The sequence below is a fragment of the Typopeltis vanoorti genome, chromosome 5, assembly GCF_054136105.1.
Source record: "Typopeltis vanoorti isolate ZY-2024b chromosome 5, IOZ_Tvanoo_1.0, whole genome shotgun sequence".
Taxonomy (NCBI): Eukaryota; Metazoa; Arthropoda; class Arachnida; order Uropygi; family Thelyphonidae; genus Typopeltis; species Typopeltis vanoorti.
The window spans coordinates 43,444,145-43,460,865 of NC_143553.1; the positions used below are offsets into that span (position 1 = coordinate 43,444,145).

The following is a 16,721-nucleotide window of genomic DNA, read 5'->3' on the forward strand; positions in this document are numbered from 1 at the left end:
GTGAACAGATGCGATAATTCAAATCCATCCAAACTGCATTCTGCATGATTCTTCCATAATAAGGAGAGCACATCTGTCAGATCTTAGATCTGACAAATGTGCCATGTGATAATAAACTCAGATCTGCCTCTTTATAATTCACTCCGGCTCAAAATTTCCCTGCCACACTTTGTTGCTTTCAAATGCTGCATATACTACTCTTTTAATTCCCATCCATGGTACTAGCATACTATATGCTGACCAACTTCTTAGGGATGGATTCTCCAAAAAAATTCTAATAACCATTCTGATTATTTTATTGTAAAAGTTGATTTCATATAGTCTAATTACCCAAACAATGCTATTCACTACTCAAATTGCATCCTCCTCTAACTCATTGATCAAGCTGGAAGAGATGCCAAAATATTTGATGTTTGTAATAATCTAACAGAAACTGCCCATCCACCAACCAGATTATCAGATAATTCTCATCATACTCCCAACACCTTGGACCCTTTTCTTAACCATTTCTTCTTGCAAACATACTGTGTAAATGTTAACTCTCTCTCTCCTCTTGATTACACCAACCAAAACCTTGTCTGCATTTCAATCCCAATCACAAAGCAAGTTGTCAGCCTGTTTGCATGCACTCTCCAAACAGACTGCAAATTCAAAGCCCACCATAGGCATGGATGTCTGTGAATGTCTTTTAGGTGGGAGATGAATTTCATCACCCAGTATGAAACCAATGCCCTGGGTGATGAAGGCTGGGAGTGCTTTTAAGCCACTTTCCTTCTGTTCTATATCAAGTCGATTATTTTTAGAGTACTTTTTTTAGGAATCACACCCAAGATTTAAAATTGGTATTCCATGGTTGGATGAACTGGCAAACTGTATAGCTAAGTATAGTTCAGAGGTGAACTAATACTTGGTGAAAGAGAAAACTAATCCCTTGGATACTAAGAAGACAATATTTGTGCCAAGAAAGACTGGAGATCAGAGTTACACTCGACAGGAGAAATCTCTTGTCCAGAAATCTTGGTATTGTCCAAAATCACTGGAAGAAAATAGTGTATGTGTGTGCACATGCATGTATGAAATAAGAAAGGATTGTGATTTACTAAAGTTGAATTAACAAGGTGAATGGAATCCCAATCTACAAAACTCTGGATTAGATCTGCAGATGCTAATACTAATATAATATAATACTAATGCTAACAACTCTCAGCCAAGAAGAACTAACCAATGTCAAACCCTCCTCCCACTTGTTTCAAATGCTCCTGCCATTAGTGTACATAAAGTGCAATAGTCTTCTAGTCCTGCAGTCATCCTTATAATTTATACTAACTATCCTATTCTAGTTACTAGTAGCAAAATCTTAGGCATTTTTTGTACATTCTTACACTTGTCTCAACTGCACACTCACTCACCTGCTTCCACTCTTTCTAATAGCTCTTGCTCCTTGATTTTACAGCTTTAGTTTCAATCCATTTCACAGCACTTTTTCCTGGCATCAAACACATTCAAGTACAAACCATCTAAGTCCTTTCATCCATTAAACTCACACCACGCATCCACCAACTCTGCATCATTCCTCCTGCATTACCTAGGCATTGATTCATTCATTCATAATCACTGCTCTAATTTTCAAATCATTCTGTCTTGCCATAGCAAAAGACTCACTATCTTAATTCTCTTCCTCTTCTCATTTGCCACTTTCAGTAACTTTTTTATATTCTCCCTTACACCATACTTGTCTTCCTTCGAATCATTTGTTCCTGCAAAAAAAATAAAAATAAATTTCTTCACTTTGCCCTTCTGCCTCCTAATAGACTTGTAAACTTCATTAAACTCACACCTGGGAAAGACAATTTTGTCATACTCCAATGAAGCAATTCTCAATCACCCACACAAAACTCTCTCCTTACTTTTCCTTTCTTGCTTAACTGAACATTTCTTTTTCTATTTCGCACCTCTTCCTTTTTTTATTCTGTTCTCAGTTATAGTACTCACCACACATTTCTGCATTTGCTCAAGCTCATACTTTATCCTGTGAAGGACTCCACGTAAGCACACTATCTCTCATTACGGCCAACTCTTCATATCTTTCATGCTACTATTCTTATAATTGTCACTTTTTACTCTCTCAGTCCTATCCTCTATTAATCTGTTACTCGTATTTTCACACCTATTCCCTGTTAAATCTACTGCTTCACCTGTTGACCTGATCCACATTTCTGGCATTTGCTGCCTTAACATTTATGGCACGCTCTTCTGCCGCTCTCACTTTTGAAACAAAGGTCATTCACTTTCATACATTGGATGAAGTCCCTCAGGTTGAATTATTTTAATAAAAGTGTTTTGGGTTATTGTTCTATTTCACAATCAGTGCCATGCACCATGCTATGAAAGGTACTGTACAAAAAAAATTATATTTTAATTCAATAATCTACAATTAATATAATTTAAATATAAAAAATGCCAAAAAATTATAAATTTAATTATAAAATTAATTTAAAAAATTGGGAAGAAAATCCTTAGCCCACTTCACAGTACTAATGTATTATAGGCTTTCAAACCTTTTGTGAGTGGGAATCACATAAAAAAAAATAATAAAATATAATCAATATTGCTAATTTTTGTAAACATAAAACCAACTTAACTTCCGAGAACACTCTAATCTGAGCAGCTCTACTCAATATCACCTACCAAGTAGTGATATGGATAAGAGGGTGGCTGATGGATAGATATCAGAAAGGAAAGATTCAAAAATGATGACTCAAAATTAATGATGTGCTACAGGGCTCTGTATTAGGACCACTGATATTTAATTTGAACATTAATGTTATAAGAAATGATCTGAGAGGAAATATTCAGTTGTTTGCTAATGATGCAAAGCTGATTTAATCAGCTTCAAATGATGATTTAAATAGACAGACCTGAACTACCAAATCCCTAGCCTCATCAATTTCCTGTAGCTCAGTATCATCCATGTAGTAGAGAGCTAGTAATCCTTTCATCCCAAATCCAGGTAGACAAGAAGTGAAAGCTCAAAGAGCATATCTAAAATACCTTACAAGATTACCTGGTTACTGAAGAATACACTGACAAACAAATATAAAGCTTTGATGAGGCCATCTGGATCTACAGATAGCCTCATCAAAGTGCATGCAACTACAGTGCATGCAGAGATCAGGTCACCTGGGTTTCTTGAGAATGAGGAAGAAGTGAAGAGGATCCAGAAAAAAGATGGTAGTGGGTCTTTGCAATGCTCCTTATGAGAGTAGATTGAAAATTTTAGGGTCACAGAAACTGGTTGGTAGGCAGAAAAGGGAAGGCAAGATAGTTACATAAGTTACTAACATGGTTTCATATAATTGATGAAGAAGAAATTTTTCAGTGACTAGTGGAAAGTGGTGAATAAGCAGAATAGATTGCTAGAGTCTGTCATGAGTTTTCTGTCAATGAATTAACTTAAAGAGAGGTATGGCAGGTATTGTGCAAATGATGATTAATACTTGTTGAAATGCTTAATGAACCTCTAGCTTTAAGTCTACAGACTCATCCAATCATCCACTTCCCAAACCTTTCAAAAGTGTTCAAGCCTTAAGGGAAAAAACTGTTCTACTTCTATACAAGACTGACTAATTCACCTTCAGCTGAAAATCCTTATAGTTCCTCCAGATAAAAATGGCATGTGAACTCAGAGGCCACACATCACATTTCAAAATATACTACAGAGATGTTTATGAAGCAATTTATCTTTATATGAAGTCATTAGCCTCTATATACAAATAGCTCAGATGTGAATATATTTCACATGCAAAACATTGTTTTGCATCCTTGGGAAAAAGGATTAAAACCAAGTATATAATTTCTTAGTATCTTTAATATATATATATATATATACACCACACACAAGAAACTGCAGAAACTATAACACGATGGTGCTATGAAAGAAAATGACTTCAATGCAGTTAAAAATGCAAGTTATTCTTATAAAAATTTATTTATTTATTTATTTCATTAAAATAAAATAAAATACATGAGAATATTTAAATCACCTGACGTGACAAAATCAGATTTCACTTCTCGCACTAACATTTACATACGGCCTTCTCTGGCAAACAATGTATCTACAATGTATCTTCAGCATCCAAAAACTTCCATACTCTCTGCTTTAGATATTACTTCTCTCCAGTACTAGCTATGCAAATACCATTTCAGTCCCATTTTTGGAATAATATTTTCAGATTTAGGAAGAGGCAGTGCATCCTCCAAATAAAAAAAATCACTGAAATTGCTTATAAGAGCATAAATTAGGCTAATAATCCTTTAACCTCATTCAAAACTATCATAGAAATTGTCTATCTTAGGCATCTGTCAGTTTCCTGATTGCTATTCAACCAAACAGGCCTCCGTCATTCTCTACTTTATACATATCTATAAAATGACAAAACTGATCAACAACAATAAAAACTCTTAACTTACCAAACCAGCTTCTCTTCCTCTTCTTTTATCCCTCCTGAGGGATAAAACAAGAAGAGAAACTGACTGGATATTCTATTCACACAGGGAAAAAAAAATTTCTTATCTAGCTTTTGTATTTTGAGAGATTAACAATGCACTCTGTATTTCATCATAAATGTTAATAGCATCATTATGAGGTAAAAAAAAAAAGGGAGGGGATGATTTTAACAAACTTACTAGTTCCAGCATATACAGGATCAACACTAATCTCAAATGCAAAATAACATTTATTATAATTAGATAAGTTTATGTTTTCATAACTATGAAAGCTTGTTGTTTCAGCATATTTCACACAGTTCTACTAAATGTTCCATTATGATTCCTGACACACACAAGAATCTATTTTATACATCTAAAACTGGTTTGTTAAAGTTTAACTAAAAAGTAAAAATAAGTATGAAAAAAATAGCACAAAATGCATAAATTAATTTAAAAAATAAAATAAAAAACTCACTTTCCACTGGTACTAATAGTAGAACATTTTATAGTTTCAGCCAGTAATTCGATCAGTTCTGCCAAATAATGAGAGGACAATGCATCTGTCTTTAAGTGAAGTAAAATAAAATAAATCCAAAAACTTAAGAGTTCTGGTCATCACAAATAAAAAAATAAATAAAACAATAAAGATTATTAACTGCTACAATACAACAACAATAAACAAACTGCAATTAAATGATTTAAGCACATAATTTTGAAGGAAAGAAATTATTTGCTATAATATCTTTGGACTCTAGCTTTCTCTGGCTGCTATTTAGTTTACTTTATTGGCATAGAAGAAATAATTTCATTGCTTCAAAATTATGTGCTTATATCATTTAATGAGTCTTTGGACTCTCTGGAAGTGTGTGATGTAATAATAATAATAATAATTGCATTTTATTTACTGTTGTTGTATTGTAGCAATACAACAGTTGCCATGTAACTTAATATGCATCAAATTACATGGCAACCTGCTTAGTAGAGTGGATATAATCTCTGCTTTCCAGCCTACAAACTGAGTTTGAATCTCACTGTGACATGGATGTTTGTAAAAACCTTTACATAATAGATGATTCTCATCACCTCGTTATGAGTCCACCACCCTGCTTACTAGATACATGAAACAGACTGAAAAAATCTACATTTTCTGTAGAGTAGAGATCTCATATTAACTAATCCTCAGTTATCAACTTTAACGTGGAAAGGATATGGTACTACAGTTTAAGCACATATCCTTGCAGGTATGTATAATGCTATGCATTATGGGAAGGGTCACTATCCAGACCAGTTTCAACCTTTGAGATCTCATCAGCCCTCAATAAATAATTTCTTGGTATCTTTAATTTATACTTCTCGTAGACAAGCTTATACGTTGGTTATGCATTACTAAATCACTTAAGGAATTGAGAACGTATATAAGAATATAAATTAAATAACACTTTAATAAATATTTCTGATATTTCGGCAACGTCACGTTGCCATCTTCAAAAGGAACTTACAAAAAAGGCACGTGCATGTTGGCACTACAACACAGTAACTGAGAATGAAGTGAGGAAGCTATTGTTCTCCTAAAAGTCCTGATGGTGCCCCCTAGTGGGCTATGTAGGTGTTCTTGGTCATTGGGTTGAAGGTCTGCTGATGTAAGCCTCCCAAATTTGGAGCAGTCTCATGCAACCAAATTTGGAGAGTTTGGAGAGTTTCTTAGGGCTGAGGCTGATTCCATGAATAGTCTTTCGAATTTGAACTTGCTATGGTATATTATTGTAGCTTTCTTCCACCGTATTCTGTGGTGTGTATCCAGAATTCAAGTGTAATTCAAGCACCATTTCGTTTCACAAAAAAGCTTTCCGTATCTATAACCATGCCAGCTGCACTTTGCTTCAATTGCTGCCACGCGGTTTCTCTTAACAGACATTAACAAAGCTATTTACACACTTTAAATCACGAGCTTTAGTCAATTTTGCATGACATCTCATGTACCGCAGCAGACAAAGAATTTGAGAAAATACAGGGTCGACATATCAAAAAATTAAAAAAATTAAAATAGAATTCTACAGTCGATCCAAAACTTCCTACCAACACCGTAATCAACCTTTCTTTGGTCGCCCTGAAGCACTCAACACACTTTCACGTGGCCACAACTTTGCCAATGCTCCCAGAAAAATACCTAGTGAGGATATTATGATCCAGATCGAACATGGAATCCACCACCTTCCGAATCAAATCACCAACAGTGTAAGACTGGATGTAGCTTGTGTCCTCTCCAAAGCAAGGCCACCAAAAACCAACATATCCAATAAGGAGTATAAAGCTCTGCAGGAAATGAGGAATGATAAAGAAATAGTTATCACCAAAGCGGATAAGGGAAATGCAACTGTAGCACTTAACCAAACAGACTACACAGATAAGCTTAAAGCTCTTCTATTAGATCGGGCAACTTACTTCCTTATCGAATACAATCCCACCAACTCACAAATCAGAAAACTTTACAGGCTCCTTAAGAAGATCACTTCTTGGCCTGTAGAAGTTATTAACAGATTAAAACCATTTAACTCTATAACCTTCCCCCCATATTTATGGACTCCCAAAAATACATAAAGAAAATGTGCCATTATGTCCCATAGTGGATGGCATTGATTCCCCCACATACAAATTAGCTAAACATTTGGCCAAAGCACTCACACACTATACTGGCAACACACCATCACACAAAAAAACTCAGCTGCCCACTTCAAAGCCAGCATAGAAAACCTTACACTCCAACATACTGTCATAATGGTTAGCTCTGACGTCTCCTCTTTATTCACAAACGTCCCACTCAAGGAAACTTTAGAGCTAACAAAAACTAAATTTACTCCAGATATCTCAGCCCTATTTCAGTTCACAATGAACTCAGGCTATTTCGTTTGGCAGGGAAAATTCTACAAACAAATAACAGGGACAGCCATGGGTTCACCACTCTCCCCACACTCGGCCAATTTCTTTATGGAGACCTTGGAAGAAAAAGCCTTAGCCTTTGCCCCACAAAATCCAACCATATGGCTTCGCTAGTGTTCGCTATTTGGCCACATGGCTCTGATACACTCCTCTCCCCCTTAACACATTTAAACAACTAACACCCCAGAATCAAGTTCACTCTGGAAAAAGAGGAAAACAACAGCCTCCCTTTCTTAGATACACTAGTCACCCACCAACCTGATGGTTTTCTCAGTTTGTACATTCACCAACAATCCCACCACCTTCCCTCACAACAATATGGAGTGGTGAAAACACTATACAACAGGGCTAAACTAATCTGTTCAAACAACAATGCCCTAAATACTGAACTAAATCATATCCTCAACACTTTCTCAGCCATTGAAACCAACAAACCACAACCCTCCTCCCTTCACAAGGATTACTCTAAATCCATCACCATTCTCTACATCCGAGGCACCTCGGAAAAAATTATCAAAATCTTAAAAAAAACATGACTTGATCTCCTGTTACAGACCATACAGAAAACTGGCATCCCTTATCTGCTCCACTAAAGACCAACCACATCCCCTAGACCTACCTGGTGTATACCAGGTCCCTTGCAGCTGTAAACCATCTTACTTTGGCCAAAAAGGCAGGACAGCGAATATCAGAATTTCGGAACACAAGGACTACATCCGGTTTCACAAGTACAGCCACTTGGGTCTTGCAGACCATGCACTCCATAGAATACGGCAGAAGAAAGCTACAATAATATACCATAGCAAGTTCAAATTCGAAAGACTATACATGGAATCAGCATCAGCCCTAAGAAACTCTCCAACCCTCAACAAATTTGGTTGCATTAGACTGCCCCAAATTTGGGAGGCTTACATCAGCAGACCTTCAGCCCAATGGCCAAGAACACCTACATAGCCCACTAAAGGGCACCATCAGGACTTTTAGAACAATTGCTTCCTCACTTCATTCTCAGTTACTGTGTTGTAGTGCCTACATGCACGTGCCTTTTTTGTAAGTTCCTTTTGAAGATGGCAACGTGACGTTGCCGAAATATCAGAAATATTTATTAAAGTGTTATTTAATTCATATTCTTATATACATTGTCAATTCTTTAATTTATGGTAAAACCAGGTGGGAAAAACTTCCAACAACTATCTCTAAATCATAGTATTTTAATAATAAGGTGGGACACCTTTTGGCTATTCATATATGAAAATATGACTTCTGCATTGCTTCAACCTTGGTATCACCTTTGGGTCTGGTTCCCACTGATGAGACCTCAATAAAGGTTGAAACTACTCTGGGTAGTTTCCTTCCCATAATGCATAGCATAATACACGTTCACAAGAATGTGGACGTGTATTATGGGATACTAACAAGTAATATGAGGTCATTAGCTTCTATATATGAGTTACTCTAATCCTGAAAATACTTCAGGTGCAAACTTTGTTTGCTTACACTATGTGATTCAATATTATGAAACAGTTTTTAACTTGACAGAGACAGGATATGAGAAACAATACATCAGCCACTACATGTGCATTAGACATAGTATAATGTTTTAAATAAGGACTTTACACATGTAAGAGAAAACTAAATAGAATTTATTAATCCTATATATTTCCCTTGAGCAAAATATATAGGAGTAATAAATTTATTTAGTTTTTTCTTATATGTGTAAAGCAGTCATTTAAAACATTATACAATAATAGCCAGAACACCAATGATATTTGCAATTGATAATACTATGAAGTCTAATTGTTTTCTTTACCAGAAGCTAATCGTTTTTTTTTTTTTTTTTTTTTTTTTTGTGAATGCTATAGTAAATAGCATATTTAACATTTTTAAATGTATTTTATGTGATTCCAAGGGTGACTAGACTGATACCCTCAAGGAGAGCTGACATGAATCAACTGTCACACTAGTTGTACTCATTTCATGCCAACTAGCCATAACTGCTTAGTTTAATTAAAATTAACATAGGTTACATAGATATTTATGCCATTTTAGTCTCATATCAACATTGTCAAATTGCACAAATCATTATTGAGCAGATGTTCTAGGGTATACACTACTAATATCATTGTCATACTTTTCAGATGACTGAATTTATTCCAAAAGCTCTGGCTGTTCCCTTTATGAAATTGTAAATGTCCATACAAGAAATGCGAAAATGTGTTTTTGAATTGAAATGTGAATTGAAAGTTACATAACTCTGCAAAAGACTTGGCCCAGTTTTTCACATATTCTAGCAAAATACCTTAAAAATTGTTAACAGTTTCAGTAAATTTAACATCTCTGAGGACACCAACCTCTAACAGTTGATTTTTAGGATTGAGGACAGAAGATGTGAGAAAAAGAAAAATAATTCACTCTCTCTTCTATTGAGCATTTGTTCTGTCAAGGCAATATTAGTTTTTGTGCCACTTCACTGCCACAAATGTCCTCTCATTCAGTCTTTTTGATAGTGTTATTACACATTTTAAGTTTGCAGTGAATGAACTTGAACCAGAAAAGAGACTGTGAATTATTAAAAAAGGGCTTTTATCTTGTGATAGAAATATCACTTGAGACTGTCAACACATTTCAGTCATTCTTTCCATCAGGCAGTGGAAAGCCATCTTGTCTTCACACTTCCTAAAACTTGCTTGTATTCCACTTCAACAAATTGCAGAAGGAGTTCATTATCTGAAATCTAATAGTGAAAACATGAAAATGTTGACACTTTGTTAGAATTGATTCCACATCAACTGGCAACATATCTGTACTTATTTGCAAAGTGTTATGTATGATATGTACAGCACAACCTACTCCCAAAATGTTCATTTTCATATCCATTTGGCCTAGTTGGTCAAATGGATAATATAACTGCTCTCTCAAACCAACAGATAGTGGGTTTGAATCCCACCATAGGCACGGATGTTTGTAAAAGCCTGCTCTGGATGAGTTTGTATAGTCTCTGAAGGTTTGTCTTTAAAAAAAAAAAAAAAAAAAATGCAAGCCTCCTTTATAAGGCTTGTCTTTTTTAAAAAAATAAATAAATAAAAAGACATTATTATTACTTTTCTCTCAATGCCACTGAAGTTGGTGTTACAGTTGTCACCAGAAAACGCTATTTTGTCGGTTAATGTATATTTCTCCACTGTGGACAGAATGTGATTCATTAATATCTTAGACATTTGTCCAAAGAAATTTTGGAATTCTAACAATTTCATTTGTATTCCTTTCATAGGCATAAAATACTAGCTAAAATTGGGACAAGTTCGGATTTGAGTTATTTGATAAATTTACCATGGCAGATACACATTTTGATATTTTGTAAGTCACTTTGCACTTTACGAAATGCAAAAGGAGCCAAGCCAGTACACATTCACAACTATGCTTTCACATTTTGTTCTTGCACAAGTGAATCATTTTGAGAATAAGTTCTGTATGAAGGAAGATGGGCAATCCACTGATCTAAACAAATGGTTATGCGTGATACCAAGAAAAGCTAGTAATCCATCTTACAGCAAGATTTCCATTCATCATTTACATCTTGTTTTGTCATGAAAGAAGTTAGTTTATGGTTTTCACTTTGCTGCAACTGCTTCTTTGTGCTGCTTTTTAGCAGTGTGCTGTGTAATATCTGAATGACCACCATGTTCAATAGAAGAATTCAGCAATACAAACAGTGCATAAAACTTTCTGAATTAACATTATGACTTTCAGTTAAGAAAGGGAATTATTATTTCAACATGTCGGTGAAACTACACTTTCACTTAGGCATCTCACAACCTATTTTCAACAAACTGAATTTATAATTAATTATAAAACCCTTCAAATAATGTTATAGAGCTTACTCCACCACCAACTCATCATACTTTGAAAAACACCAAAGAAAATACTAGAATTCATTTGCATATATTTTACATGTCAATTATGCTACTTGTAAAAGTAGACTCTTGTATTCTTGACTCTCGTGCGCATAATGATACCGCCTGTGGAAACCGTGAAAACTTTCTGAATAGATTATAATGCCATATTTTGGAAATAGGGTAAACCTCTTTACTAATTTTACAACAAATTACATAGTTAGGTTAAATTTTATGAAAATGAGGAAAAATAAGAAAAATGAGACATTTGGAATCTCGTTTGCATTTTTGTTTTTCAGGACAATAGAGTCAAGTAGCTGAAAAAAGGGAAAATCCTGTCAAAAACAGGGCATCTGTCACTCTAATCTAATCCTAATGCAAACCAAAATCGAAATTTATGCATTTGTTATACAGAAGAGTTTAATAACTTATTACATCAGACCAAACAAAAGAAAGAAATACTTGTTTTACCAATATTTCATCTACAATTTCGGTAACCAGAGATGAAACTTCTTTAACTTTGCTTTAATATCCCATTGTTATTGCTTTAACTTTGAGAAACTCCTAGCTTCTCAAAGTTAAAGCAATCATGATGTGATAATCAATGTTTAATTTGCCATCTACAGCTTCAAAATATCAAATCAAGTAATGTCAAATGACATTTTCATGGAAAACATTTAGACTTCAGTAAAAAATATCCTGAGGGTGATAACAGATAAAAAGCTATTGAAGAATTAAAAAATAAAACATTGCTTCAGCAAAGAAATTTGTCAACTTGGAAGAAATCTTCATTGAATACTACTGAAGAAAGTTTTTTGTTATCCCTTGAAATAGCAAAAGCGGGAAAACCTTTTACCTATGGTGAATTTCTAAAAAATTGCATGTATAATGCCTCTGAAATTCTATTTAAGAATATGAAAAATAAGGACAAGATACATAAAAAAAATTAAAGATTTACAACTTTCGGCTAGAACTGTCAAGGAATGGATTATAACACTTTCTGAAGAAGTTTCAAATATGCAAATTATGGATATTAATTCTGCTGATTTTATATCTATTGCAGTTCATGAATCAAATGATATTTCCCATATGGCACAATGCTGCGTGATGGTTAAATATATCACATTTTCCGGTATTCAAGAAAAATTTCTTGATCTGCTACCACTTAAAGAACACACTACAGGTCAAGATATTTCAGTAAACCTAACAAGTTTACAGAATAAAAATATAAATATTAATAATATAGTATGCACTGCGACCAATGGCGCACCTTCTATGACTGCGAAAAATAAGGGATTTGTTAAATTATTAATTATTCTCCACTCATATTCCACATGGAGTTATTTCATTTCATTGCATTTTGCATCAAGAAGCTTTAGTTGCAAATTCTTTGGGATTATTACCACAACTAAAAACAGCGATAGATGTTGTTGTGCCAATGATCAATTTCATCGGATTTTAGGCATTGAATCACAGACTTTTTGAAACATTTTTAGAGGAACTAGGTAGTCAACATAAAGATTTAGTGACATTTACATCTATACGATGGTTATCAAGAGGGAAAAGCATTAAAACGTTTTTTCAGTGATTAAAAGAAGTAATAGTTTTCTTAACCACTAAAAATTATAACGTAAATCATGTGGAACTTCTCAGTAATCCCGAATGGATACAAATTTTTGTCTTTTGCATGATATGACAGAACATTTTAATAAGCTAAGTTTGAAGTTGCAAGGGAAAGGAAACACGGCCTTACAATTACTAGAGGAAGTCCTTACCTTGGAACAAAAACTAAGAGCGATTTTCGAAGATGTTACTGAAGAAAAATTTATATATTTTGAAAATCAAAAAAATTATAGATTAATTTAAATCAAGAAAAAGCTGATTGCAAAATATTCACTGAAATGATTACTGTAATTTTAGATTTATTTACAAGCAGATTTCAGGATTTTAAAACATCAGGATATGATGAAATTTATATTACATCAGTTAAATTGCAATTTAAAATTAACAGATATTGAGACTTTTCCTGGAATATCAATTGCAGAACTACAAATGGAGCTTCTGGAAATTCAGAATAAAAGCATCTGGGTACAAAAACTTCAGGAAATGGTAGCAGAAATTGAAGAAAATTAGGAAATTATGGAAGAAACACCACAGGAAATTATATTTAAATGTTGGAATTCCTTCCCAACTAATTATTCAAATGCCAGGTGACTTGTGTTTAGGGTTTTGACTCTTTTCGGTTCAAAGTACAATTGCAATCAATTTTTCTCTTCAATGAATTAATTTCAACAAATTGACTGATGAAAGTTTGAAAGCCAAATTACTATTAAAGTGTACGACATACAATCCAGATTTAAGTAAGTCAAAAGTCTCATTAGTGAATTTTAAATTAAAACAATCAAATATCTATTAAAATACATAATATTGTATTTTTGTTCAGACTAATTCTTTTTGCAATACAAAGTCTGCCTATTTTGCAATATTATACTCACTTAAACATGTTTTGTGATTAAAAACTTAGTCAAACTTAATGTTTGTTTTATTTATTGAACATATAAAAAAATTTAAATACAAACATAAAAGTGGTATTTGATATCTGGAAGTACTGAATTAAAAACAAATTTACCTAAATTTGAACTAACTGCAAGTATGAGTCATGGAAAAATTGAATTGAAGTTGTGGCACCCAAAATTTTGTTTCAATTAATTTTTTTGGTGGAATGACTCTTTGGTTCAAAAAGGTTCCCAACTCCTGTGCTAGAAGAAAGTAATCAGGTTAGAGATCCTGGAGTTTTAGTAGATAGGAAGTTGAAATTCAAGTGTCATATAGCAAAGATTGCATATACAACTCAGAGGATATTTGCAACACTGAAACAAACTTTGACATGTAAAGATAAGGATGTTATTTTAGTTCTTTAAAATGTCTTGATGAGACCTTACTTTGGACTATTGCACATAGGTCTGGTTTTCTGTTTCCTTGGTGATTCTGATACAGTGGAGAGAGAGAGAGAGTGCAAAGTAGAGTGTTCAAAATTATATCAGGATTGTGGAATACTGATTATGAAGGCAGACTGTAGATATTAGCAAACAGAAGAAAGAGTGGTGATACGATTTATACTTGAAAACTTCTGAAAGGATCATACAGGATTTCAGTTGATGGAAATTTTAATTTTATGGAAGTTGGAAAAAGGACAAGGGCATATACAAAGGTTGTTTGAAAAGTTTGGTAAAAAAAAAATAAGTTAAACACATTTTTTTTGGAAAAAATCACGTTTATTTCTCAACATAGTCTCCATCGAGGTCTACACGTTTAGTCCAGCGAGTTTCCAATTTTTTCATCCCATCTAAATTTGATTTGTCAAATTGTGCAAAATAGTCATTGACAGCCTTGATGACATCCTCGTTCAAAGAAAATTTTTCCCACCAAGCCAAATTTTTAAGTTTGGGAACAAGAAGAAGTCACACTGGGCCAAGTCCGGAGAATACAGTAGATGTGGAACCACATCTACTGTATTCTCCGGAAACAGTACCAAAATTTGAACCTCAATTCGTGCAATTTTGCCAATGCGACAGCCGGTGTGTGTGGGATGGTGCATTGTCTTGATAAGAGCATTTTTTGGTGCACCAATCTTGGCCATTTTGTTCTTCAATTCTTCTTTTAAATGGTGAAACAATGTCACATAATAGACTCCTGTTATTGTCTTACCTCTTTTCCAAATAGTCTATCATGATAATTCCTTGGGAATCCCAAAAAAACAGTGGCCATCACCTTCCCAGCTGACAAAAGGGTCTTCACTTTTTTCGGTGCTCTTTCACCAGGCACTGTCCACTGTTTTGACTGCTTGGACTCAGGTGTATAGTAATGGGTTGAAGTTTCATCCACAGTCACGAATCGACTCAAAAAAAATCCTGCGAATTGCGATTAAACATTGCCAAACACTGCGTTGAAATGTCTTTTTGCATGTGTTTTTGATTGACAGTCAACAATTGCAGCACCCATCGTGCACACAGCTTTCTCATGTGCAATTTTTCATGCAGGATATTATACACCCGTTCAGTTGAGATGCCTACAATCTCAGCAATCTCATGCACTTTCACTCGGCAGTCTTCCATAACGATACCATGGATTTTGTCAATCATTTCCTTTGTAGTGACCTCAGTCAGGCATCTAGAGAATGCTTCATCTTTGATAGACTTACGCCCACTTTAAACTCGTTTATCAAAAAATAAATAGTCTTTAATGCCGGTGCAGAGGAGTCCCCCATGAACTGCATCTAACTCGGCTTAGATCTGCGAGGTTGTCTACTTCTTCAAATAAAAGTGTTTTATCACTACACGAAACTCGTTTTTATCTATTTTTATGAAAAATGTAAACACAGTTATTTTAAATGTTTGCTAAACGAGAACTATGCGTTGCACATGGCTAAAATTTCGCCAGGGGTCATAAAAAAGATGATACATGCTGGCACTGGAATGAATGAACGAATTGTGTCGCCGTCTATTGGAAATTTAACAAACTTTTCAAATAACCCTCGTACTTGGAAGCTAAGAATGAATGCAATCAAGAAAGGTGTAAAAGATACAATTTTCTCTCACAGAGTGTTGCATGAGTAGAATGGATTGCCATTTGGAAGAGAGTGTGTGTGTGTGCATGCGCGCACGCAATAGTGTGAATGAATTCAAGAACAAGTATGACAGCTTGTGCATGTTGTAAGTGGCCTCCCTCAATGAGTCCCAGACTCCCTGGAGGTTTCTCTTAATAACATATACAAGAAAAAGGCATTTTAAGTCAGTTTTTTTAGATCTAATAAAACAATTTTATGATTGTTAAGAGGAAAACAAATAGCTTTCCTGAATTAACAGATAATTTCTTTTTTAAAGCATGGATATAACTGTTAACAGAAACTGTTATTGTTATTGAAACTGTTACTGCTTGTTTCTCAATGTATTTAATATATATTGAGCAGTGCTCTTGTTCTGGTCAACCCCTGAACAGGGAAGATGATTTCTTTACCCTCAAAGATAGTGAGAGTAAGAAAAAGGAACTTTAAGTTGTATTAGTGTTGCACTTCATATAAAATAGGCATAGGAATTATGCTTTAGACAGACATAAAAGAGAAATATTGTAATAATCAAGATGTACTGAATGTACTTCAGAAAAAAGATAAGAACTCAGAGACATGTACATTTTTAGTTTGCAAGAAAAATTAGGTATAAATTATCGAATTAGACCGGAACGATCCACTGTTCCAAGAGAGAAAGAAAGAATTACTTATCAATTTAAAGAAGTTACTCGTTTTTTTTTTTTCCTGAAATCCTGTGATTTTAAAAAAACAGATATTGAAATTAGTTTTGAGAGATATTTTTCACTACTGTGAAGTTTGCAGGCCCTATTAGACAG

General features: G+C 34.2%; 1 protein-coding gene across 1 annotated transcript in view; it reads right to left on the bottom strand.

Annotated features, from left to right (window-relative positions):
* LOC150106343 (Fanconi anemia group I protein-like) overlaps positions 1–16,721 on the bottom strand; it is a 370,741-nt gene that overhangs the window by 236,347 nt on the left and 117,673 nt on the right. Inside the window, exon 5 of the mRNA XM_090392981.1 lies at positions 4,964–5,052. Coding sequence (XP_090249107.1) covers positions 4,964–5,052 — 89 coding nt within the window. The remainder of the gene's footprint in view (positions 1–4,963; positions 5,053–16,721) is intronic.